At 35.5% G+C, this 26,980-nt stretch overlaps 1 protein-coding gene across 2 annotated transcripts in view; it reads left to right on the top strand.

The window, feature by feature from the left end:
- The window catches only part of LOC100867094 (uncharacterized), a 405,878-nt gene that overhangs the window by 328,097 nt on the left and 50,801 nt on the right, over positions 1-26,980 (top strand). For both annotated transcript variants that reach the window (XM_012487799.3, XM_086903945.1), the window contains one exon: positions 21,432-21,566. In XM_012487799.3, the coding sequence (XP_012343253.2) occupies positions 21,432-21,566 (135 nt within the window). The remainder of the gene's footprint in view (positions 1-21,431; positions 21,567-26,980) is intronic.

Below are 26,980 nucleotides of genomic sequence, written 5' to 3'. Positions count from 1 at the left end.
TGATTTAATTGTGAATTGAATTTTAATGCAATTTCAAATTTCTCATACGTATGTATATATATATATGGAAAATCATATATTGTCTTTCTTTTAAATAGTAGTTAGATCGCATTAATATTCGATCTTGAATACCATGAAATTGTAATTTCACACAAATAAAGAAGAAATAAAAGGATAAAAAGTAGGGAATCGTTATTTAATTTAAAGAAAAAAAGAACGAAAAAAATTCATAAAAGGAATATTCACTTTAGAAACAGATCGGTCGACGAACGATTAATAATTCGCCGTTATCGATTTTCGATATTTTCTCCCCTCCCATTTTCTGACAAATCTTCATCTTTCCTCGAGCCATATACCTCGAGGAGTCACGATCGATGAGAACTTTATCGCGTTTCTTGTCAAAGAAGAGAAAGACTTTCATTGGATCTTTCTAATCCACGTAAGCCACCGTTCAAAGACTTCTTTAGACTACGATTCACATTTAAATCTTATTCTGACGTAAGCTCGAATTGATTTGCATCAGAAAATTGAGATTCCCGTTCAATTAAATATAATATCCTCCATAAAATAATTATTTCATACAATGTATGGAATTGTCGATAACCATTTATTTTCCTCGTCTTTGATTTTACGAATTTTACAGATTTTACAGCTTCGTCGTGCATCGTTTCGAGCATAATCACTGCTCTGTAGTAATTTTTGATATTTTATTATCGAAAATTTTCAAATTAAAATCTTCACAAGAATATCATCTTATAAATTTAGATTAGAAATAATAGATTAGAAAAATTATTTAGAATTTCTTCCAATTATGTAAACATAACAAAACACAAAATGTAAGCAATTAAATTACATAATTATCCAATAAAATTCTTGGCAGGGAAAACTTCATTCCAATTCTATTGTTTAAAATCTAAGCAACAAGATTATGCAAAATTCTCCAAAATGGAGCATTAAATTTACTTGTCACGGTCAATCAATCTGTTCATAACTCGATGCGATATTGTAATTCCTGTTGTATTATTAATAAACGGAATTTCGATTTCCGTTGTGCAAACTGAACGAAAGTTTCGAAACACTTGGTAATTGCAACCCAGAGCATGCAGCACTTGTTCGCGTAAACGCGTTCTACAACTTGGGGAACAGCCTCGACACGTTAATAGAATTTCGCGCGATTCTACCTACACTGTTGTTCCTACGTGATCTATGCGCCTTTCCACGGAAACGTGCAACCCAAATGTATCGATGTATCTTGCCTAGCCGAATTACGTGCTCTCTATTTAACTTTTACTTATCTGGATCCAACTTTTTGCAACGTAAATCATCCGATATTTCTTCGATTTTGAAAGTAGAATTGATAATTAGAATTTGAAATTGATTTTTCGAGATTAATATTAGTTAAATTCTTTTGTTCTCGCGATTATTAAAAATACTTTTGACAAAATTAATATTTAATTTTTATTCAAATAGAAATATAATTATATAATTATATTTAATTACAATATTTGATTTTTTGTGTTATTATTTATAATATTAATATTTTTAGATACGCGGAATAGAATTTGTAGTTTTAGAGCTTGATCTTTTGCGATTTTATTTTAAATTGAAATCGATATTTTGTATTATTATTCTTATAATAATAAGAGTTTATTTGAAGTATTTAAAAGTATTTTATTAAGAATCAAAATTGATAGATGAAATATCAAATACTAAATTACAAAAAGATTCAAAATAAAAAGAATAAAATTTGGAATGTTTAAAATATTATTATTAAAAAACATTTATTTTTTTTTTTATTATTATTCTAAGAACCGATTAGAAAATTTTTCAGATGGATTTAACGAGATATCACTGTTTCAATTTGAACTTCTTAAATCGTATCTCTTGAAGCGCGTATCAGCTCGGTCATGGTTCACTTTTGTTCAAATATTATTACGAGTCGAGGAGTTTCACGACTGTTTATCAGACGGAAGTTGGATGAGAAGATGAATTCTCAGACTCATTCGGTTGAATGCACTGTTTAAAGGAGAATCCGGGATAATTCCATCCGTTATATCGCGGAAATACACGGCTGCGAGTTAACGTACGTAAATGTTGTAAAACGAAATGTGGCTTTGGAACGATATTTGAGCTGAAACGTCGGATAAAAGGCTCGAGATCCTATCTCGATATTATCCCATAATTATAATTATATCTCATAATATTCTGAAATGTAATACAATTATATTCTGGAGAATGTATCTGCCAATTGATCGTAAAAATGATCTGAGAAAAAGTTGAAAATCACACGAATGCGTGAATTTTTGAAGTTTAAAAAATTTCGTTGCATCGAAAATTACAAAAGAACAATATTATAAGTTACTTTCAACTCGAATGAAACATCGAAATAATTTCGACAAGAATATTTCTCAGATCGTAGATATAAAAATATACAATCCTGTTGCTCGAGGAGGAATTTCTCTGAATTTCTGATCCCCCTCTACAATTTTCGAAATGAACGTCCAAGAAAATAATGTGCACTCAGTTGAAGAGCCATGAATATTGTTGTTAAACCTGTCTGCGTCGCAGACGACGGAATGTAAGACGAATTCGTGCTCGACGACGAATTCGTGGCTCCATAAACATACGGCCCTCGACAAGGCTAACAGACAAAAGTGCATGCGGAAGTCTCGCATTGAAACGAGAAGTGGCAGTGGAACGAAGAGAGCGTGGAATGGTTGGAGAAGAAAATTCGAGTCTGTTGGTTCATCGAATAAAAGGCAATATTAATAATAACGAATAAATAATAATAATAATAATAATAATAATAATACACTTTTCTTTCATTTATGAAAAATGATTCTTTCATTTATGAAATATATTTCTTATTTTTAATACTAGAATTACCGAATCAAATTAAATTGATCGTGCAAGCAAGATAAAATCAATATTAATTTTACTCATCTGCGTATAATATTTTTATGCAAACACAAGTAAAATAATATACAGATACTTCCTTCTTGATCCTTTTCAACGAGTTTATTGGTTTTTACCCTCGACTTTTCTAAAGTTTAAAAATGGAACTCCCTCTCCTTTATTAACCATACAAAATTTCAATATTTTTCTTTCTATCTACACAATTATAATTAATCTATAAATTAATTCTGCATCTTTCTACAACAAAATTCAAAAACTTGTCGTAACGTTCAATCTTCGAGATAACTTGTACCTCTAATCCATCGTTAAACTTCTTTAACTCCAAATTTAGAAAAAAAAAAAAAAAAAACTCCACCTTTTAAAATCGACATCACAAAAATCACACCCCCTCTTCCAATTCCACCGGATTCCATTATAGAATACTTCATTGTGAGCAACGGAAGCCAATATAAAAAAAAAGAAGAAGAAGAAGAAGAAGAAGAACAGGAGCGAAATTTCTAAGGAGTCACACTTTTGCCGCGGCCGACCAAAGTTGGGCTTTTTTACTCGGGCCGAGGATTAAAGCTTCGTAAATATAACCACCTCGGTGAAAAGGGGGAAAAGCTTGGGAAAAGAAACGTTGCGGTCGATGGATGGATAGGAGGGGAAGAGGAGAAGGTTGGAAGAAAAAAAAAGGAGAGAAGGAGGAGAAAAGGGTGGGAAAGGAGGAAGGAGTGGGAGGAGGAAAAGGCGGAGGAAAGTCGTAGGTGAGCAAGATGGCGGAGGAGACACAAGGAGGACAGATAAAGAGAGTAATTTTCGTGGGTACACAAGCCGCAATTATTAATGTCACGGATGAGACCGCGTCGCTTTGTAAGCTTCTGCATCTTGGCGAGACAACAGGGTTCCAGGTACGTAAGACGTACGGTTATAGCCGACCATTTTTCATTTCTCTCGGTGTCGTAACAATTTCTTCTCGTGCCGCTCACGGGGGAAAAAAGGGAGAAGAGGAAAGGAGGGGAAAGGGAGGAAAAGAAGGGTTGAAAAGGAATCGCGCGTTCGCCTCGGAAACAGACGATGATGCACGTTGGTATTTGAACCTTCGAACGAGACCGACGTTGTTGAGGTTTCTTTTGAGGCGATCTCGAATTCTCTGTCTCGTGAAATTAGTAACAAGATTTTGTCGATTTTGAAATTGGCGATTGTGAGGTGAAGAGAAATTGAATGTATTGATAATTTCTTAATGGTAAAGTAATGGTGATGCGTGTTCCATTAAAGATGGCAGACTTTCGATATTCCTTTGACGTAGCTCGTCAAAGAATTGTATCGAAATTGGGTTAATTCGAGCTCGCTCGTTTCTGGTGACGTTATTCAAGCTACTACACCTTCGTATTAATCCGTTTTACCTTTGTTATTTGATCGTTTTCGCTGCTTCATTATCTCGTTTCCCTCCGATTATTGATTTCACGGTTCGCCTAACTGGTAAACAGACAGTGATTGCTTTAATTGTCGGTTATCGAGTTATAATTAGTAATGAGATCTCGTGGAAGATAATATTTTATTCGACGAATATTTACAAATTACGATAATATGTGGTAAATGCGTTTATAATCCGAATTAATAAGAGAGTTCGTGGAATCGTTCGTAATTAACTTGGCTTAGAACTCGAAAATGATCTTAAAATTCATAAAGCTCGGCTTCCCGAGCTTTTCTCTAAACGTTAGTTATACGAGATCTTCTTAATTAGAGGGGCATCCACAAAAAAATATGTAATACGAGATTTAATTACGCGAGGATGGAAAATGCTCGTTGGAAATAAAAATGTTGGATATAAATTCGTGTGTTCGTAAAACTCGAGAGAATTTTAAAAAAAGATAAATAACTATTTACGTCTCACGTAAATTATGGAAAAAAAAATATTTATTATATTTCTACGTTAATTTCGATTAAATTCAATCGTTGCCAATCGGTCTTACCAATTTACGAGGATTTCTCGATAACGAAACGAGCACCAGCAAGCACACTTGGGCAAAGGTTAAAAAATTGAGCATCGAATGATAAGCCCCGATTAACGAAGCGTGGACGTTGAGGTAAATGCACGATAACGGCCGATTGCCTGTCGAATTAGTCGATACGGATGATTACTCCCGAATGAGGCTCCGTCGATGACTAGGGTAATTAGGCGGCTCGTCTCTTCAACGTTGCATTGCAACGACCTGCGCCAGGCCACCGCCACATCATTGATCAGACATTATTCCACCGGCTGTGATCATACATAAATGCAAATGATGGTTCATTGACCGATATCGTTCGAAATAAGGACGAATGATTCGATTACGTTTCGGAGCAGTTGGAAATTTCCATCCGGCAAATGTCATCGACAGCGATGGATCGATAGGATCCATGATGGAATTTGAAAAAAAAAAGAAGAAGAAAAAATATTTTCGAGCGTACGATAATCGATACACGACGATTTATTAAATATTATCAAGTGATGGCCTAAGATATGATCGATATCAATTTTATCGTTAATCGCGGCCAGTTTTATAATGTCGCACGTTTCACGATGCAAATTGTCGTTAAGTATTCATGCCGTTATTTCGAGCGTCCATTAAAGTGGCCCGATCTTAACGAAATGTGACGCGCGTTCGTTTAACTGTATAAATATTTGCTTGTTTTCTTTCCTTTTTTTTTTTTGCAATTGAATATTTGCTGGCCTCTTTATAAAATTGCTTGAAATAATAAATTGAAATAAATTGCTCCCTCCCCTCCCTCGTAACACAGGAAGAACACGCGCGAACAGAGGCGTTAATGCAAATGACAAATTTGCGTTTAAATGTATATACGTGTGAAAAATTACAGCGACATACCTTTTGCAATATATTTTTATCGGTGCTTTTATTCACATTTCGATACACATTGCGTATATTTCATAAACATTTTTTAAATAAAGTATGCTTTCATCCATTCCCCATAAATATAACTTTTATTTAAATTTTAATAATTACTACGAGTCGTATAAACATTTTTCTCGAAAGGATCGAAACGCACGATCACACAATTCGCGATATATAAAAAAAAAAAAGCAACACGCATTATTTCTATTATACATATATATTTATCAAATATAATATCAAAGTCGATACCAAACTCATCGTATTTGCCCAATACTCTTAATACACCGCCTCGTCACGAGACCTCCCCGAATTTCAACGCACTAATTCCCGTACAAAGCGCCATTACCCGCGCCGCTATCAAAGTCACAAAGCGTTCAATCATCCGTGCACGTCGTCAACCTACACTGGCTCCCAGCTTATCGATAACACCACGGAACAGTTCGCCTGATCGGGCCAAGCTTCCGTTTGACCATGAAACAACCGATACGATACCTGTTCCGCGAGATCCGAGAGATTAATTGGGCCGAAACGCGACGCGCCCTTTCCACGGATGTGCAGGAGTAAATTCCAGTTTGCGCCTACCATTATCAGCCTCAGGCGCCGACGATAAATATTTCGAGCGCGATGCAACATTGGAAAGCCATTATGAGAGGAGAGCCCGCCCCCTCCTCGTTGTCGGCTCGATTCGCGCGCTCCAACTTATTCATTCGCTTGGATGGCTCGCCGTTGAAACGGTGTGCAGTGTATATGCGCTTAATTTTGTTAAAGGATATGATAAATTTGGAAAAATCGAAGAGAGGTTGAATTTATCTCTATAAGTTTTTCTTTTTTTAGATTTAGGAGAAAGAAATTTGAGGAGGATTTTTGAGGATCTTTGATTAAATTTTAAGAATAGTAACGAGTTTGTAAAGTGTGTACATGAAGTCGTGGTAAAGTGGAGTAGAGAATTAGATTTAAATGTGGAATGTGTTAAATTTTGGTCCCGTAAGCTTATAAACTTCGCCATAATTCTTACGTGAACGTTTCTTCCTTTGTACAATAGTTTTTTTTCCAGAATCTATCACGATTATTACACTTAACCTTGGTCTTTTAGTGCCGAACATTCGAGGAAACAGATTATAGTGCATATATATATATATATGCTAATTTTATAAGTTGCTTAAAAATGGAAAGCTAAATGGACGTTATTCTCGAATCTTCGAACGAGTGAAATACAATATAGCACAATTGATTTCGACGCGTGTCATCAAAACGTGTATCAAATTTCCACAGGGACAAATACTTTCCAATATCCTATTTTTGTCGCGCAGAAATAAAAAAAAAAAAAATTACGTTCCTCTCTTCGAACGAATCAAACAAATTAAACCTTGCAAAGTAATCGATACCACGATCCACTTCAATTTCTCATCATCCTCCAATCTCACTCTCCCAAATGCCCAACGTATTCTCCTCCAACTCCCAAAGAAACTACCCCGATCCTCGAACTCTCCTCTTCGAATCGCAAAAAAAAAAAGAAAAAAAAAACGAAGATGAACGAACCGCATAAATTATTCGCCCTCTTGGAGTGGACGAATAAATTATTCCAATTGTTCGAATTGCTGTTAAAAATTAACCTTACGATCCTCGCTCTTCGAAATTTCTATCCCCCCGATACATCTCAGTGTCTTATTACTCGGGATCCCAGGGGCCCTCGCCTCGTCCCTGTTTCTAAGAGTGGAGGGATATATATATATATATATACCTCGGGTGGTTTCGACATAAGAGCTTTTGTACTCCACGTCAGAACGCCCATTGTCCACTTCACTCGCGCCCTACGTGCTCGTCATCCTCCCTTCGACTTCTTCCACCCCCTCAACACCCCGTTCACCGCCATTTCCACAGTGGACGTTGTCTCGAGTATCTTAGCGAACATCAGGGCGGGCATCAGACTCACGAAATGCTAAATACAAAGCCGACCAACGCGAGTGTCCCTTCATTCTGGAATCCGACACTTCGTCACGGGGTGTATTTTCTCGTCTCGCATTAAACGGATTTTCGTTCCCTAATTGGACACCAGGAAGTCCTTGCCGCGGCCACTTGCATCTCTCCCCGGGGATTTGGGTGCACTTGAATCCGATGGTTTTGTCTCGGAGAGAGGTGGTTCGTTTCGTTAGGTTTTTTTCTTGCCTCGTTGTTGGATGGAGAAGATGGACCGTTTTGGTTTTTGTTTTCTTTTTTTTTTGAGCGTAGAAGATGATGTTTGAGAAAGAGTTGAAAAGTGGATTTGAATAACTATGAAGTAAATTCATCGATGGAGAAGATTAGAGAATAAATATAGCGAATGAAGAGATTCAAATTCATGGATTAAGAAAATGGATTTTGTTGCACAAAATATACAGATATATTCGGAGGATCGATATTATTTTCGCTTGTTCACTTTCGAATACAATTTCAACTTAGAACTTTATTATGATTAAAGAATATTGTGAAAAGCAAAAGATTATAAAAGTATAGTGAAATACTTGGGGGAGAAATAATTCTCTATTTTTCTACGGACGGATAGAAAAATGATATGATTTTCGGAATCAGTCTAAGGATAAGCCCAGTCGTCGTCTCGCATGCAGAAATATTTCATACTTTTCCTTGCGCATATCGATGTTCCGTCGTCTTTCCTTCCTTTTCATTAATGCAAATAAATCGCTCCACTCCTATTTGCGTGATCAGCCCAGGCATATTTATCTTACTGGGAAACTAACCAGAAAATACGACGTCATATTTACGGCTTTGCAAGCGATGAATAAGCAATGATATATATTTTTCTTTTCTTTTTTCTTCTTTTTTTTTTTTCAGTTATCCATTCAAAACGTGTCTGAAACAATCTTAATTCGATCTTAATAATTTTTAGATTTACAAATTCGTTATCGATGATCGATTTTATCTTTAAAAGAAGAATTATTTATCAAAGATTTTTATCTCTTCTTTTTTTTTTTATTTTAGTTAGTTGAAATGAATATCCCTTCATTCTTCTACACAAATATGAAAAGTTAAATTAATATTGGATTTTGCATAAACGGCAAAGTTTTTAATACGAACAACAAAGTTCACATGGAATCAGCTATCACAGTAATTACCCGATACTAAATACCGTATTTTTTTACAGGCTAATATATATAACTTCTTTTTACAACTTCTTCGATATCCCTTAATTACCAATCTTTGATCTGTGCACACGCATTAAGAAGCGACGTTTAAACCGTTGGTTAAGTCATTAACTTAAATTCCACAAAATGAAAAAATTTAAAATAGCTAATAATCCTTTCTGAAAGATTCTGAAACAAACAAACAAGAAATCCTTGCATCGAAGCTTTCTAAAAATAATAAAAAAAATATATATATCCATACACCTTCAGAAACAGCTTTACGAACACACACACGCGTCAAGTACGCGCAAAGAAACAAAAAAAAAAAAAAAAGGGAAAAACACGCGGTATATATCGAACGAAAAGGAACGCAAAGGAAGAAAAATCACAGAGAGAATTGCAAACAGGTCGCAAACAAGATCAACCGAGCGGAAGCCCTCGCCGCGTGAATTGCTCGTCGCCGCGATGGATCAACATAAAACTCCTGTTTATCGTTATCATCGCTCAATTACCAAGCTGGCGCGCGAGTTCTGGCACGGGGGCTGAGTTGAAATTTATGCGAACCGATCCGAGTCGGTGGCCGGGGTTACCATTACAACGCCGTGGGAGGGATTGCAATTTTGAAGGCAATTTAACTTGAACCGCAGCTGCAAGCGTGAGCTATGGGCAAATGTTTACCGTGGAAATCGTTTATAGTCTGTTTCTGGAACCTCTCTCTTGGGCGGGGGAGAGGAGGAGGAGGACGAAGGAGATTCGGTGTCTGTGATCCTCCATCCCCGATGTCAGGATTTTCATATTTTATTCCGTGGATGATTCTGTGTGTCGTACAAGTTGCCATTCTCGAGAAGATGTTTGGTCTGTTGGGGCGTGGGAGGGGCGTAGAGGGGTAATGCGGATATCTCGGCGCTTTGGTCTTGGGTCTGGCGCGGTTTCCGTAATATGTTAATTAACATCTTGATAAGGTGAACTCCTCCACTCGTGGAGCGTCAAGGGTTGCTGCGTGGTCGGCCGTGGGGAGGGGATGATTAAGCGTGTAAGCTGATTTATGGCCTGGCGTTTACCGCTTGTTGATGGTGTCGCGAAAGAAAGAGCGAAGTTCGAATATTTTAAGTTGGTTTTTTTTCGATAGTAAACATGAAATGTCTGTAGTACAACAGACGTGAATGCGTGGTCAAATATTCGACTGATATAAACAGAAAATACTTGATATTATGTCAGAACGTTAAATTCGTGAATGAGATTTTATTTAGATTTTCGCATATAAAGAAAAGAAGAAAAAGTAACGTAGAGGAGAAAGAAGATATAAGAAGCTTAAATTTTTAAAAATTAGCTAAGATGGTATGAAGTTTATGAATGGAGGCGCCCACGATCCAGTGACTTATACTTTCTCCTGGAAACGTATACTGTATATATTTTCCTCTAGGAATCACAGGTCTGTTATTTGGACTTTGGGATAGGTCAGTGAGATGGAGTGCAAACGAAAAGTAAACAACAAAGACAAAGATACTAAATTATCCTTTTACACGACAATATCTCGGGAACTGGAAATCGTATCGACATAAATCGAAAAATATTTTAAAGGATATTTAAAATTGGATTTTAAATTCCACGTTTCTAATAATCGTTCGTTTATTTACCGCAAGCAATTGTCTTCGAAGTTATAGCAGTTCAAAGTTGTCCTCATTTTAATAGAATTTAATCAGATTTAATGATTGAAAATTATTTTTACTTTATATACAATGATATTTCTGGAACTCGTATCGGGATAAACGCGTTTTAAAGTGTTTAACCGAAAGTCACTATCTTTATCACTTAGATTATAAAAATTCAAAGTTCTTCTAATTTTTATAAAAATTTCCATGAAAATTCGTTTGCTGATAAATAATAATATAACTATAATAATAAATAATAGAAGTACAAATAAACGCGGAAATACACAATGCGCAATACATTTTTTAATATTCATCGGTAACGGTATTGATCCATAAAGCAAATTCTCTAAATTCACCCACTAAACTTGTTCATCCCGCCTTCAACCAGCCACTTACCTTCCACCCACAACGAGTACACGTAGTTCCCCTTGTACAGGCACGTTCGCACCTCCGCACTTTACTCCTTATTTCCCGCGTCCCCCTTTCTGCACTGCATTTGCACTCGGGCCAACGAGGATGCAGATCATAACGGATATTTCAGTTCACTCGGGAAGTTCACTTTAGGCGCACGACGCCTGCTGCCCTCGCCAAGAGGGTGAAAACAGTGCGCGGGCGGTGGAGGGGCGCGAGGCGATGGAAATAGCACGCGCTGCAAATTGCACGATTCCACGGTGAGCAACGTGGTGAAGGAAAGAGGAAAATTACGATTACACCCGCCGATGTTTCTCGAACGTGATGATAGACTTTTCAAATGGTGTCCGTGTATTATTGTGCTGGCTTCAGTTTAAAATATTTTTAGAATACGTCCAACGAAATTGGAAATTTTTCTTTCAATATTTCAGGATTTTTTAATATTGGTGGTAAATTGATTGTTTATTATTGTGGAAAAGAAAATATTTGTATATGCAACGCTTGTATCTTCTTTTTTTAGTTAAAAGAAAATTCTAAAAAAATTCCTTGTGTCGAATGAATTCGCAGTATTTAAAAAATTTATCTCAAAAAGCGTCCCCGTATTCGAAGAAACGAACCAAAACACAGAAATCCTTTTCGCTGGATTTACCATTAACTTTCCACTATCCGATTATTCGCACACGAGTAATTAACATGTAGAGAAAGAGAGAAATAGAGAGAGAGAGAAAAAAGAAGAAGAAAAAAGATCGTCCTACGTTTCACGGTTCGTCGAGGTCGCAAAATTTCTTAACAATTTTAACGCCTCGTCGACCGTCCCGTTGGTTCGCACGTTTTACAGGTAATTAAACTTTCACAGTTCGCCAAGACAGTCGACGACATCCCTGTTTTCTCTGCCAATGAGCTCGATCCTCCTTCGTTTAAACGAAACCACTTGAATATTAAAAATCATTGTCCCAAAAGTGTACATGCATTAAAAACACACGTGTATTTAATTAACAACGAATATTAACATTTCTTTTCCTTTTAAATAATTTTTAGATATTAATGAAAATATATAATTTTATGTTTCAAGATTAAAGGTATAAAAAATCCATGAATTATTTCAATAAATATATGGAATATATGAATAAATACGCACACGCGTGTAATTAAATACATGTTACTGCGTATGTATTGAAAGTTAAACAGATTAGATTACACAGATAACGTTTAACATATTGATTCATATGAAACGGCACGATATGTTTATCGACGAATCTGAAATTGGATCAGAGATCATTAACGGCATAAAGTTTCATTATCGATTCGAAAAAGGATTAATCTCGAAGTCTCTCCGTGACTTCCTCCTCTTTTTATAATCTCGAATAACCTACGACTTAGCACGAGGATGTCGGGCAGATGGATTAAACAGGATTTCTTCGTTCTTCTCTTCTCTTCCATTTGAAATTTTATTCCATTTCGAAGCGGGAAGCGAGAAACTTTCATCCCATATCGAGAAGGCACAATTTTACTCGCATCACGATCATATTTTACATCCTTGGATCGTCGATCGTGATCTTAATGAGAATCTGCACGCGTGGGGAACAGGTTCTGGAATATCTGGTGATCAGAAATCGCTGATAACGAATTAATTTGTACCCGCGGTTCGGGAACAATGGCCTGGGATCAATTTATGCAATTTTGATCGAGAATCGTTACTCGACTCCCTTCAAAGAATCAAGTCACAAATTGTACGTATATATATTTATATATGTTTTCTATAATTTGAAAAAAGAAACAATATCCTGAAACTTGCTTAAACATCGGCCAGCTTTATAATTATAATTTTCTCGTCATTATAATATCTCGTCGAATTTACATATCCCAATATAAATTACCCGCGAGTTTGATGCGAATAACGTTAAATTCGCGCAACAGTCTATTTTCCATCGGCGCACTGTCAATAATAAATTTCCCTTCACCAACTTATGAAATATTAAACTTCGAACGCGCCATTTATCGCTTCCATATAATACCTCAATTTAGATCCCGTATATTTCATCCCGTAAATGTGACACGTGAACCAGACGAGTAAACGTCAGGTGGAAGCTTCTTCCTCTATTCAGAAAGGATAATGTATATATATATACATGTATACTTTGGAAGAAGTGAAAACTTGGTAATGTTTCGAGTGTGATGAAAGAATGAAAGAGGATTCGAATGATTGATCGCCTCTCCACCCCTTTTATCTTTAATTCGTTTCGCGAAGTGGAAGGCGCGAGCAGCTGCGTAATTATGAATCTCATTAAAATTCATAACGCGACGCTGAAAGTCATTAGCCTTAAGCGTTTGTCGTGCGTTGGTAGCACCTTCGAGCCACTCTACGGCGATCAACCAACCCCCCTCTGACGAGGTTGAAAAATAATTTCAACCCTCTGTTCAAGGTACGCCGTGTCACGATGTTTCGTGCCGCAAATAACAATTTTCTTAAGCGAGCCGGGCTAAAAAAAGAAAAAAAGAAACTTGGCGAAGAAGAATGAATTGTACGAGCTACGTGTACAAATTGAATAATGCATCTTCACTTGGAACGAGAAATAGAATTTAGAATTAAGAAAAAGGGTTATTTTCGTTAAATTAATTTTGTCACATATTTGATATAAATAAAACTTGTTTTTGTAACTCATTTGTAAATTAAAATTTAATAAAAATCATTGCAATTCTAATTTTCATTATTTTACTATTCGAAAGATTATTTATCGTTAACTGATGTCTAAAAAAAAAGAAAGATATATGTTTTTGAATTTTTCGAAATAAATTTTGTGTTCATATCGATGTACAAGACACTAAAAATAGAACTGCACAGAAGAGAGAATGAATGAACATCGATTCTTTCTTTCGTTGCTACGATGAACGACGAATAATTCTTCTTTAATTGTCATTTAATAAATTCGCAACAAACATTCGAAACAAAACGCAAATCAACATTTCGCGTGGAATTTGCATCAATCGTAGCAAACAAAATCTCCGTATTTGAACGAATACGATATCAATATGTTTCGCTTGAAAGCGCGAATAAATATGTTCACTGTCGACTTAATCTTGTCGGAACGGCAAAAAGACTCTTTCGATCTCTTTGGGAAGCCTTCCACCCCCGAGTCCTTTTCCCACCCTCAGGAAGTTTCAGAGGAACGAGTTACTTGCTCTTTTAGCCTGCACTTTCGGGGAAAATTCAGTTTCGACGGTGAATTCTCGGTTATGCGACCGCAACCAACGTCGCTCTTTGCTTTTACAGCGTCTGATAAAGACGAATCGTTGCGGGAACACGCGAAGAAAGATCAAGGGGCGTTGGATGCAGGATAGAGGGTTGATGTGGACGAAAATTCATCGGTCGATCTGCCGGAGGATTGGATTGGAAAACTCGAGAACGCATTCTCGAAAGTCGTTCATAGTGAAATGTAGAGTTTGTTATTTTGTAAGACAGACTTTTAATGTGAGTTATACGGTGAAAAATATAATTGAGATTAATTTTTAAAATGAAACAATTTTAAGAACGAATGCAGTAACTGAATTTATAATTTTTAAAATCGTACGATGTACAATTTTACTTGTGTAATTTGAATTCTAGATCTAGGAATAAAATTGTTAATTATTCGACAATATCATCACGTCGATCGTGATAAAAGTGATGGGATAACTAATGATATTTCTCTTCTCATCCGCAGAAATAATATATCTCCTTTCGAGAGGTGATCCATGACAATAAGATGAATATTTCTATATACTCGAACCTAGTTTCTCGATGTATCGTTCTCCTTCGTCCACGATTGGACATCGAATTTATTATATTTTTCGTCGAGCATATCCGAATTTCGATCAGAGAATTGAGAGATTCTGTTGCGACCAACTTTCATCCATTGTACGTTTTGCCTCTCGTATACGCTTTGCTTCACTCTTCTCGACCATCCACGAGATATAATCTCGTAAGAAGTGTGTTCTCCACTTATCGAAAAGCCATAACTTCGAAACGATCGCATAGAACCATCTACATATGTAATCATATATAAAGGAGACACGAAAGTGTTGCAGGAAATAATGGATCGTGGTCAACGAAGATTGAATCCGAATGCTGAATCGAGTCGTTCCATTTGTTGTTCACACGAATACTTTTAAAAATACGAGAGGAGACGTTTATCGCGTGAATTTGGTTTATATTTTTTGTATAGGATTTGTAAAACGTGAAACTTTCTCTTTAATCTCGAACAAATTGGTGAAATTTTTATTGCAGTTTTAATTTTCTACCAAGGATTTATTACAGGTTATCAATTGTGATTTTTGTAGTTTAAAAACTTTAAGGATTATCCATTCCATTTCTCAAAGGACATTTAAAGAAGGAACGTCCAAGAAAAGTTGTCCAAGAAGAGAAAGAAGTTTCTCTCGAGAGAAACTTCTCTAATAAATCGAATCACTTTTTATCACACTGTAGTACTATACTCTAGCAGTATAAATACTCGAACGATAAATTTTCCAACCTGCTAGTAATACCGGAAACAACCAGCTATTTTCAACTTGCATTTTCTAAAATAACCTGTTTCAAAGTTGAAACAACACTTCTCCATACCGTGTATTATTTTAACTCTTTTATCGTAATAGGGCTACACATGTTGTATTTTAAAAGGCAACCTCTTGAAACAAACCTATTACACGACTCGATAAATCGAACGATCTATTCTTCAATTTTATATAAACAGACGTATTTTTTCACGGATTATTAAAACTTTTCGATGTATTCCGATGTAATCTTTCATCCAAAAACTCTCAAATTACTTGTCGACAAATTATCCTATATCCGCTCAAAAAAAATCCGTGAGGAGCGATCGCACAAATTTTTCAAGGCGAAAATTTCGAAAGCATTTAAAAAAAGCTCGGTGATTTCTCCGCTTTATCCAATGGACGAACGCTTCGAGGGGTATCGAGCGTGGAAGCGGGGGAATGAATTTTTCCGGGGGCGTAGAGGGCGCAATAATTAAAGCAGGCGTTGCGGATACGGCCTGGGGGGAAAAAAGAGAAGAAAAAAAGAAAAAACAGCAGGCATCCGCTCGAATGCGGAAGTTACGAAAACATCCGGCCGAGCGAAAGGAAATCCATCCACGTTCCCGCAAAATAAGAAGCACGCGAACAGGCGTGCCTCAAAGAGGGATCAGACGAGGGGCGAGCCACGTTGCTCCCCCGTGATACGTTGCTCGGGGGTTGCGGAAGAGGAAAGGTTTCGTCGTCGAAGCGGAACCGTGTTTTCCGGAGAAAAAAAATGATGGTCGATGATCGCGAGGTGAATCGTAGAAATGTCTTCTAAAGGGACAAGCAATACTTTTTATTTTCTTTGTAGAGACTTTTTAATAATACCTCTTTAATTATACCATCTTAATATTTTATTACATCAACTTCATAATACGTTATTTAAAATTATTCGATCGTCGAGTCGAAAGATACTTCCATTTCCTTCTCATCTCTCGCGATCTATCCCCCACCGTCGTTTCCTCGAGGAAAAAAACAAAGAGGAAAGAAATGTTATCCGACTGAGGTAAAGATCCTTGCCTTGCCTTGCGTTTCTTCCTTGCTTTTATTTATTTTTTTTCTTTTTCTTTTTTCATCCGTTCGATAAAAGATAGCAAGGAGGTGGATCGAGCGTGGAATAAAGAGTGGGTGGGAGGTAGAGATCGTCTGTAAAGAGCGATCGTAAAGTGGCGAACGTCACTTAAAGGGTCTTCGAGCCTCTATTACTTTGAGAGAGACGAACCACTCCATGCTATTACCAATACACGAAATAAAAGCCAACTGGATAGGAACTGGAGGGGGGAAGCAGAAAAGGGGGGGGGGGCACCAGCGAGGCCTCACTTTCGACACTACTGTCGCTCCACGGATTCCCTCTCTGTTTCGTTTCCTTCCACTTGTTCGAGTTTCGTGCCTGCCCCTCCCCTCCCTGCAAAGTGCCATTCGATCGGCCACGATCCATTAAGGAAGGCCAAATATCGTTTTATCGACTCGCGACTCCCCCATTCTTGAAAGCGTTTTTAATGGAAGTGATCCAGGTCGTCCTTCTTCCTTCCTTCCTTCCTTCCTTCTTGCGACCTAGACGGAACGTTGCTTCGAATGTTATCGATTTTATGATTATTCGTTTATGATTACAAGACCGTTTGTGATCACGCGTGGATCCCGATTCTTTTTTTTTTTTTTTTTTTTGAACGATTAAATTCGCGTTTTCGAACGTGAATTACAGCTGAATGACCAGATACCTGGCCAATGTGAGTGACGCTAATGGATTGATCTCTACGTGATTCTTGATCTCGTAATTACCGAATTTTCCTTCGTTTTTCCAACCATTTTTGTTGGAATTGAATTGAAATCGTTCACATTTTCTGTGGAATTTGGATCGATTGTCTGAGTACTCTGTTTTTTTTTTTTTTAGGGGGAGGGGAAGGAGTACTATGGTATTGTTTGAACTTGGAAAAATGATGGTGAATGATTGTGGATCGCATTGAATTTTACATTGGAACGAAGAAGAAGAATTGTATTGAACATTTTTGTATAAAAGAAAGTTCCAGTATTTTTTTTTCTTTTTTTGTTCTTTTCTTTTTTAATTCTGAATGGATCGCAATTAGTATTTCGTTGGATTAAAGGAATTTCTCTATAGAATGTGTAACACCGCTGATGCGAAATGTCACGTTGAACTGTGGATTGATTGGCGAGTCTATTCTTCCGCGTCAGATCAAAGCTCTTTCTATTTTCTGTTCATTTGATCGATATTGCAATCTCTGTGTCGGGATACTATGTGTATATATATATATATTCTTTATAACAATCTTGTGTATCGGGAATTGAATACAATACAACATATGTTTGATTAAATTTTCTTTTTCATTCTCCAATCGTTGGGAGTTCCGTTTCAATCAAATTCGACAGATATCCATTCTGCAATTTCTTCTTCAATTATATCATTTTTCGTGTATTAATTTTTTTTATTTATCAACGTGCGATCTAAATATTTAATTTGGCAAGAGATATTGCACGAAGTTAACGATATTCGATTTATGTAAAATCCTCGTCTACGAATAATTTTGATATCTTTCATTGCGCATTCCATTTTTTATTTACTTTTATTTAATTTATAATTCTTACTATCTAATTTGATATAAATCTCATGTTTTCAGATTGGATACATCGTTACATTTAAATTTTCTATAAACAAATTTTCATTAGTCTAATAATTTTTAAATTTCAAACAGTTGGCATTCTTTGCTTGTATTCGTCAAAGGAAATATAAATTAATATATTGATGCAATCTTGATTGTTCAACGAGGTAATAAAAATATTTTCCAATGCAAGGAATCAGCATCCACGTTCTCATTCTCGTTGATTCTTTTCTTCGATTCAAACAATAATTAATCTTGCTTGTCAAAAAATATTGGAAGGGACGAAAGAGGATGTAATTAAAATACCAGTTGCCAAACGACACCACGTCCTGTCGTATCATGATTATGTTTTTTTTTCCTCGACTGAAACGATCGATCGATTATTAATGCCAGAAAATAGAAAAATTTGACGAGCGATCTAACGAGCGTATCATAATTCTTCATTAAAAGGCGTCATTAAACCGATATTGCGTGCCAAAATTTCGTGGAATTTCATATCGCTCTCGTAATTACGAGCCATTCTCTTGGGCCCTTAAAAATTATCGATTGGATCGCGTGGTGAAGTCGTAAACACGGTTTTTTGAATTCGTCATTAATGCCAGTGATTTGATCAATCCTTTTCGAGCAAGGGATTTGATATGAAGATCGCTTTTTTTTTTTTTGGAAATTAGGTGTTTCTTCGAGCAAGAAGTTAAAGTATCATTGAGAATTTTTCATTAGAGAGAAAAGAGATTAAAGGGTCTTGACATGGTTAAAAGACATGTCAAAAAAGAAAAAGAGAATTCTGGTTTTATGTCGAAGACTACTAGAAGTTTTTTTGATAAAGTTTTAACAACATTTGAAGTAGTTCTTTAAGAAATCCAAGGTACTTTCTTTTTCTTTTATTCTTGTTTCAAGAAGTTAGAGCACAATTCGTTGAATTTTATTTTCATCAAGATAAGTTTCTCCTAAGCCCTGTTTACGAATGAAAATGTAATAAAGTTTTTAATGTGAAATTACACTTATGAAATCTTGCAATTTCTCATAATAAACGGGTTTTCATAGTGCTCGTACAGATTGTTAGATAGAAAAAAAATTTTCTTAATTTGGAGCTTGCTTTCGTATTTATATGTTTAATCCTTTCTGCAGGTAGATTGTGGCAAGGAAACCACATTTCGTGGAGATCTCGGTTCTCTCTCGACTAAATAATATGTACAAAGCATGAAATTTAAAATCGTTGTGTATGTTTGCTCGCAATGGATACAAAAGTATAATTTCGTATTCTTTTATTCTCGAGCATGTAAACTATATTATAAATTTATGATAATAACTGACTATTAAATTTTCCTTTATTTTTAAAAATTAAACTCAAAATTACAGAAATTCTCTTCGTAAAATAATTTGTAACAATTCGTCAAATAAATGGGACAAGTGGATGCTAATAATAGATGCTAATTAATTCCTAGCATTTACTATAATTTTACTCAATATTTCATATCTGATAATTATACCGTACTTACGAGCCCCATTTATTATGTTTCGAGTGATGTCATTGCTCGACAAAGTTGGCGCAGTTAATAGTTCGAGATAACCGATAGTCCATTGTTAAACACTAAATTGCCGTTAATATATTTTATTCGTAAACACAGAATTCCCCAAACGTTATAGGGAAATTTGTTGGAAGCAGGTGGAACGCAGTCGTGGCTCGCAAAATGACTGAAGTTACTGTTAGATGATCCATAGCTATTTAAATCGTTTGCAAAATTTGTAATTCGTATTGTTCTACGTTATCACGTTTATCGTATGGAAATTTACAATACAAGAAAAATAATTTCTTGTTCAATTTGTTATGTTTAACAAAATGATCAAAAAATTGAATTCACTCTTTGCACATTCGAAACTCCTGATTAAAATTTCTTATCAAATTTAAACAACATTCTCTCCTGGTTACATTTTTGTTTAATCAATCACAAACGATTTAATCGCATTCCAAATTCTTCCAAAGTTCCTAAAAAAAAAAAAAAAAAAAATTATCAAATTTTCGAAACAAGATCGATGGAACGGTGATCGTGAAAATTCTTCACCAACATTATCTGGCTTCAGAGGGAAGGGTAAGAAGGAGCAAACACGTTCGACGAAATTTCCCTTTACGACCATCTTTGCACCATCTAATCCGTCTCGTAAAAGCTCCACGGAATAGGGTTCGGAGGAAGCTCGAAGCCGAGATACAGGGCGAAACAGGAGGAAAGATTTTCCGAATAAAAGAGACGGAAGGGTGAAAGGGGTAAAATCGAGACAAGATTTCAGCGCGGATTCCGCAGACAGGAAGAGACGGCGCTGTGGTTGGGATTTTTCTTCACCCCCTCTGGTAATTTGAAACGTTAAATCGTGCCGCTGTAATTTTTGCATTCGGTCTTATTTTCTCCTGGTTTTTCGTTGTCGCCTGTAAATCTCGTTGAAACAGAATTCAAGAGTGGACATTAGACGGGAGAATCTAGAAAAAGGGATAGTTTTTTAGATAATGATTATGTGTGGAAAGAGTTATTGCTTCTCGTGTGAATAATTTAATCTCTTCTTCTTTCTTTTCCTTCCAATTAATTAATTGTTACGATAAATTTAATTAATACGATATGATTTTAAGAAAGTAAGTTTTTTAAATTTGTCTTATTATTTCATATTTTTTTTAAATTACGTTGAAATTTTATTTACTTTTTTTATGCAAATATTTTGAATGAGTATTAATATTTGTTAATCGAGAGTAATTCGAATTGTTTTTAAGATTAATGGGTGCTGAGATAAGATGATGGATAATTAATTAAATCGGAATGCAGGTAATCAATTACTTGGAAGATGCTGGAACCAAGTTTTTATTAAAAAGTATCAGCAAAGAATGTAACGACGACGAATAATGGATAAAGCTATGAACATCGCGTGTTGTATCTGTTTTCACTGTTTCAATTCCAGATTGCTTTAAAACAAAACTGGTTCTTTTTGTTTATCTTCGATTCCGTGGAATGAAGATTGATTTTCTGCGGATGAAACAGTAGACAAATTATACTTTAAAGATACAGATTGTTACATGAAAAACAAAAAGCAAGAAGAATGTCTCACTGTTTTATTCTAGCAAACGTTATAAAATGAATTATTATCAATAAAATAAATTCAAGTGTATGTACACAATACACTTGTTGCATTTAAATATTTTTCTCCGATTTAGCAAGAAATAATGAATACAAAATTATAAAAACTGTTTCTTAATTAAAGAAATTGCTTACAAATTAATTATTCTAACATTGCTTTTCTCTTTTTCAGAGCTTGCCACAAACACCAGCTGGCGGTGTGGGTGGAAAAGGAAGCGGAAGTGCTGGCGCCGGATCTGGTATGGTCAATGGTTCCGGTACCGATCATCAAGATATTCGTGACGGTGCTGCTATAAACACAGAACACGTGAGCAATCTTGATTGATAAAAAAAAAAATCTCCTTTTTTTTTATCCACAGAAAATTCGAAAACAAATTGCGAGAAGGAAGACAACGATGATTTATTCATAAAATTAATCGTATTAAAATATCTACTAGCTCTAACGAATCCTCCTCGAAATCTCGCTCTTCTCATCCACCTATATAATACCTGATACAAATTTCATATTGCCTCATATCTAAATTACATTCCCCGCTTAATCAATTCACCACAAATCGCTACACTAATATCTAACCTAGCTCCACCTAGTTCGAGCGCCATATCGTTCCCCGGATCGCATTAAATCATAACCTTCACAATTTCGTTCTCATTCGTTCGCTTTCGTCTTCCATAATTGCTCGATGATATTTCTACGAAGAATCCGCGAGGTGGCGTGGCAAAATCGGCTTGTAAAAAAAAAAAAAAGAAAAAGAATCATCGTCTCTCTCTTTCAATTCCCTAGAAGAGGAAAGAAACGAAAGAGGGGAGAGAAAGGAGAGAAAAAGCTCGACGATGACTCGGTCGAGCGAGCAAGAACAAGTATCGTTCTCTCTACCCCCCACCCCCCCTCCCTCCAATGATTGCCGTTACTGTTCTTCACGAAACTTTCTTAAAAGTGGCGTGGACGAGAAAAGTTTCGCAGTGAAAGCAACAAAGTGAGTCGTTCACCGTGCCGGTGGCCATTGTTCGCCTTCTTTTCGCCTTATTTCGCGGCCACTTTTATATCGTCCAGATATCCGGCTCCAGGAAGAAGCCATTGGAGCCGTGTGGGCATCGGCCGCTTCGGGAATTTCTTTTCCCCGATCTTCGTCGAAAAAGTTATTTCTTGCGATTCATTGACGTTGTTAATCGATAAGGAATTTCGTAATAATGGCGGCATATGTGGATGGGATATAGTCGATTCTATATCTATACTGGAACGAATTTTGTTCGATTAAGTGATAATTGTAATTTTAATCCAGTTTTGGATAAATTAATATTATTATCGAATTTTCTTTCTTGGTTGTTCTTGGTAATCGTTGTTTCTTAAATTATTCTTAATAAGTAATTTGTTTTATTACTCGTATCTCGACACATCATCATGTGGCGAAAACTGTGACGTAGACCGTCGATTCGAAATAAAAAAAAAAAGAAAAAGAAAGGAAAAGAAATAGAGAAAGAAGAGAAAGAAAATCGAAATTCGGTGGACATAACTCGGCAATCCAGGAATTAAGCGATTACTTGCGAAGTTAACCATTGTTTCAGCCAGTTCATCAATGGAAGCCTCCTCCCATTTCATCCCTTTACGCAATCACATCCCCCCCCCTTCCACCCCATCCGATCCAATCGCCCGATTTTCGCACGTTGACTCATTCGCACGGAATTAAAACCTTTATCTGCGTTTCTCCGCCTGCTTGGCCGAGATTCGAGCGACGAAAACAGACGTGCACGAGATGGTGGAGGGATGGAAGGGGATGGAGTCCTCGTTCGAGAGCTCGGTGCTCATCGAATCGTTTGTTTCGAACTGTTACGCGTTCGACGTTGATAAGCAACGTCAATTTTTTGCATAGTCTTCTTTCTTTTTTTTTTTATTATTATTTTTCTTTCTTTTCTTTTTCTTTTTCTTTCTATTTTTAGCCTGAGATTCCGACTTTACTACTTTTCTTTTCGTCCTCTTTCCAAGAGAAGAGGGATGGAGTGTGTCATTACTGGTATGAATGGTTCATTTCTGAGTTGTTATTTATTCTTTTTCCTTTTTTTAAAATAGAGTTTTTATATTTTTTTGATTTTGCAACGATGTTAAGATTTATTAAAAAGCAGGTGAAAATTAATTAAACAATCAATTCCTTCTGATTCGATAAGATATTTATTTTTAACATAAATAATATTTGTTAATAAGTGGATATTATTTTTCATTTATTTTTAAAGATAATCTAATTTTAGAATCTTATCGTTCAATTTTTCCATTTTTTCATTTTAATGGATTATTCATTTGGTTATTCATTGTCTTTTCACAACTTCTCTTACAAATTTTACAGACATCGCATTCCTTTATTCATTTTTGCACTATGTTCTAATTTCTTTCTTTCTTTTCTTCATCTTTCCCTCTTTCTTTTTCTTGTCACATTTTTTTTCATTCTTGATTCTGCAAAGTCTTACCTAATTACGTCTTGCCTCTTTATCATTCAAGATTGTAATTTCTTTTAATACTTTTTTTACTTTATTACAATTTAACGATTTTCATTCATCTTCGATATTTGATTTTCTTCCTTATTTTTTTCCTATTATTTCATTTTATAATTTTCGACGTTTTTCTCTAATCTTTTTTCTTTTCTTTTCTTTTTTTCTAAGATGAAAAGATGTTTTCTGCAATTTTCGATGATGTGGTATCGATTTACATGAGATTGCGGAAAAATAGCCAGCCACGTTTCCCCACGTTGGTTATACGGATTCTATGAACGAAAACCGAGCTAGGAGGAAAATGAGAAGGGCTGCAGCCCAATATTTCTTCTCTGAGAGACGAGGGTTTCCAGCAAGTCATTGTACTTTATAGTATTTTAAACGACTTCCTGGAACAAATAGTTTGATCCACGAGAAAAATCGTTCGATGCTCGATATCAATACTCAATTCATATAACCATAGACTTAATTAACTCTTAATATTTGCGATAAAAATTACGTAGATGCAAATCTTTCTTTTTTTTTTATATTAATTTCTAATCAACGAAGCAGAAATATTCTCTTGAATATTTCGAAATACGTGCAAGTAAAAATTTAATTTCAAATAATATATTTTCCAATTTAATATATTATCAATTATGATAACGCAACATAATAGGATAAAAATATTTAAGGGATGAGAAGAAGAAGTCTTATTCGTAAAGATAATCAATTTTCATAAACATTCCATAGTTTACTGGTCAAATTAAATTTCTCATCCAATCTCTGACAATAAGTGACACATTTTTGGGAATTGAAGAATCATTTTAATTTCTTCGACGCGAACAAACCCAATAAATTACTTAATAACAAATGGGATGATTCGATGATAATTTTGGCAACGATAAGACTAAATTGCGTCGACGTAACCGTATCTTTCCAAAAGTGTGTTACGTTTATCTGAGTGGGGCAGTTAGCCGGAAATCATGCTGACTATGAAGTTGCATCTTCCCTTCCTCTGTTAAACGCGCTCGCTAATTCCTTAATAAGAGAATACTTGGGATCTCACGAACTGATGATTGCGCCAGTAATCTCTCTTTCACGTATATACCGATATACACATATATGTGTGTATGCATAAGTAGCTCTTCTCTGATTGTTGTACGTGATCGTCGTGGAAATGAGACGAAAATCGATTCGATGCGTTCGTTAAATGGTAGATTCGTCGATGTACACTAAGCTTTAATATACATTCACGATTATTGAATAATTTAACGACTCGAATATCGAAACTATTTACATTTAGATTATTGATGCAGTTTGATCGTTTGATTAATTCCGGTCCATTAATAATTCTGACTTAATTGTTTCAGATTTGAAGATTAATACACAAATGCATAATTTCCACGATTTTTGTTGTTGAATTACTTATGGAATAGATATGGATGGAATGCTGACACGTGTTCTATTTAATGCGATATTAAAATAGGAAGGAATTAATGACGTTATATTTTTCAAGATTATTTTGATAATATTTCTTTCAAATTCTAATTCATTCTTCAAAACTTGTCATTTAAAATTTATTTAATTAGCTAAACAAAATATTCGCTGTTCCAAAATTTTACATATTATAGCATTGTATAAGGAATAATTCTTAGTTAATTAAAGAAACGAAGAACAATTACACCGAATATAATCATCTTTAAAATTTCTTTGAGTCGAATTCGATAAACCACGTTGTAATGAACATTCCAATCGTACAAAAGAGGAGAAAAAAATAAGTCAAAGAATAATACTTTCAACATCATTCACCAACGTAAGATAAATTTTCGAAGTTCGTCACGAAAATGGTCCTAGCAGCCGGAAGTCGGCGATATTCGTGGGGACCGGAAGTAGCAAACGACAATGAGGATGGTGATTCTGAACCGTGGCCATCACGTCACACATCCGTCCATGTTTTATTTTTCATCGTTGTTTCCTTTTTTTTTCCTTCTTTTTTTTTTTCATGCACCAACAATCGAGCAGAAGAAAGAAAAAAAAAATTAATTCTCGTAATTGCGATTCAAATTTCTCTTCGAGCGAGCCACCCACCCCCTTCTTCCCCTCCATTTTCATCGCGTTTTTCTCTTCGTCTTTTTCGTTTTCTCGAAAAACTTTTGTTCTCGTTCCTTTCTTTATAACAGCGTTGCTTTTTATTTCCTACTTCCATTGACAATTCGCGGTTCACTGTGATCCCGGTCTTATTTATTTCCTTCGAGGAAAAATTCTACGCTTTCTCGTTTACTTTCCTTTTCTCTTCCCTCTTTCTTACCTTCTCCTTTTCATTAACGGTTAACCTACGTTGAATTTTCCTACGTTTCCTCGCGTATTAACAAATTTCTCTCCTTGTTGTTGCTCACCTTTTGTCGTCTTTTATTAATTTTATAGCGTTTTTTATTTCGAAGTAATTTGAAAGTATTTTTAGATTAATAGAAATACTTTTTATCCATTTGTTATTCCACATTTTGACATTTTCCAAAATAAAAAGATTCTCGAAAGTATAGTAAAGTTGATTGAAATTTAAAATTATTTAATATAAAATGACTTTAGAGAGAATAATTTAGAGATGTGATTTTTCCTTATCTTCCAATTTTTCGCAAACTGCATTTCCTCCACGGGCTTTCGAGTTCGACTCGTTCTTTTCTTTTTTTCCATTTTCCCCGATCCCGTCGCACCCTCTCTGCTTCTTTTTTCAATCCTCTGTTCCGAACGTTCTTTTTATTTCGTCTTCATTTCATCTTCTTTGAACTACGCTCTAATTCCTTTCACTGTTCCAAGACTCCTTTTGCCGAGTCGTCGTTTCCCGGCATGCATTGAATGCGCAGTGCCGGCTTCCGTTTCCACGATGTACCAACGAATCTTTCTTGTTGTTTTATTTTTTAGACCGTGAAATTATGGCCCGGTGTAATAATCGAACGATTCAAGAGTATTTCTTGAATGAGACTGTACGTGATAAATGATACTCGAATCGATAAAATTTAAAACGCTTAAAATTAACAATTTGAATGATATTAATTTTACACAATATGAAAAAATAAAAGTCTAGTAAATAAATATAGTTCAACCATCCTTTATAATGTGCATAATCGTTTTCGTTGAAAAAAATTTTCGTGAAAATTAATGTTCATCGCGAAGGATCTGGAGTGTACGTGCATAATTGACAAACGTATTAATTGTGCATTTATTAAAGCTAAAAGTAAGTTTTTAGATTTACACGATTCTTCT

This window comes from Apis florea, unplaced genomic scaffold (assembly GCF_048593485.1).
Source record: "Apis florea isolate Af1SG1 unplaced genomic scaffold, ASM4859348v1 contig_2293_pilon, whole genome shotgun sequence".
In the NCBI taxonomy this organism is placed as follows: Eukaryota; Metazoa; Arthropoda; class Insecta; order Hymenoptera; family Apidae; genus Apis; species Apis florea.
The sequence above is the reverse complement of the archived record's forward strand: the minus strand, read 5'-3'. Positions and strand labels throughout refer to the sequence as shown.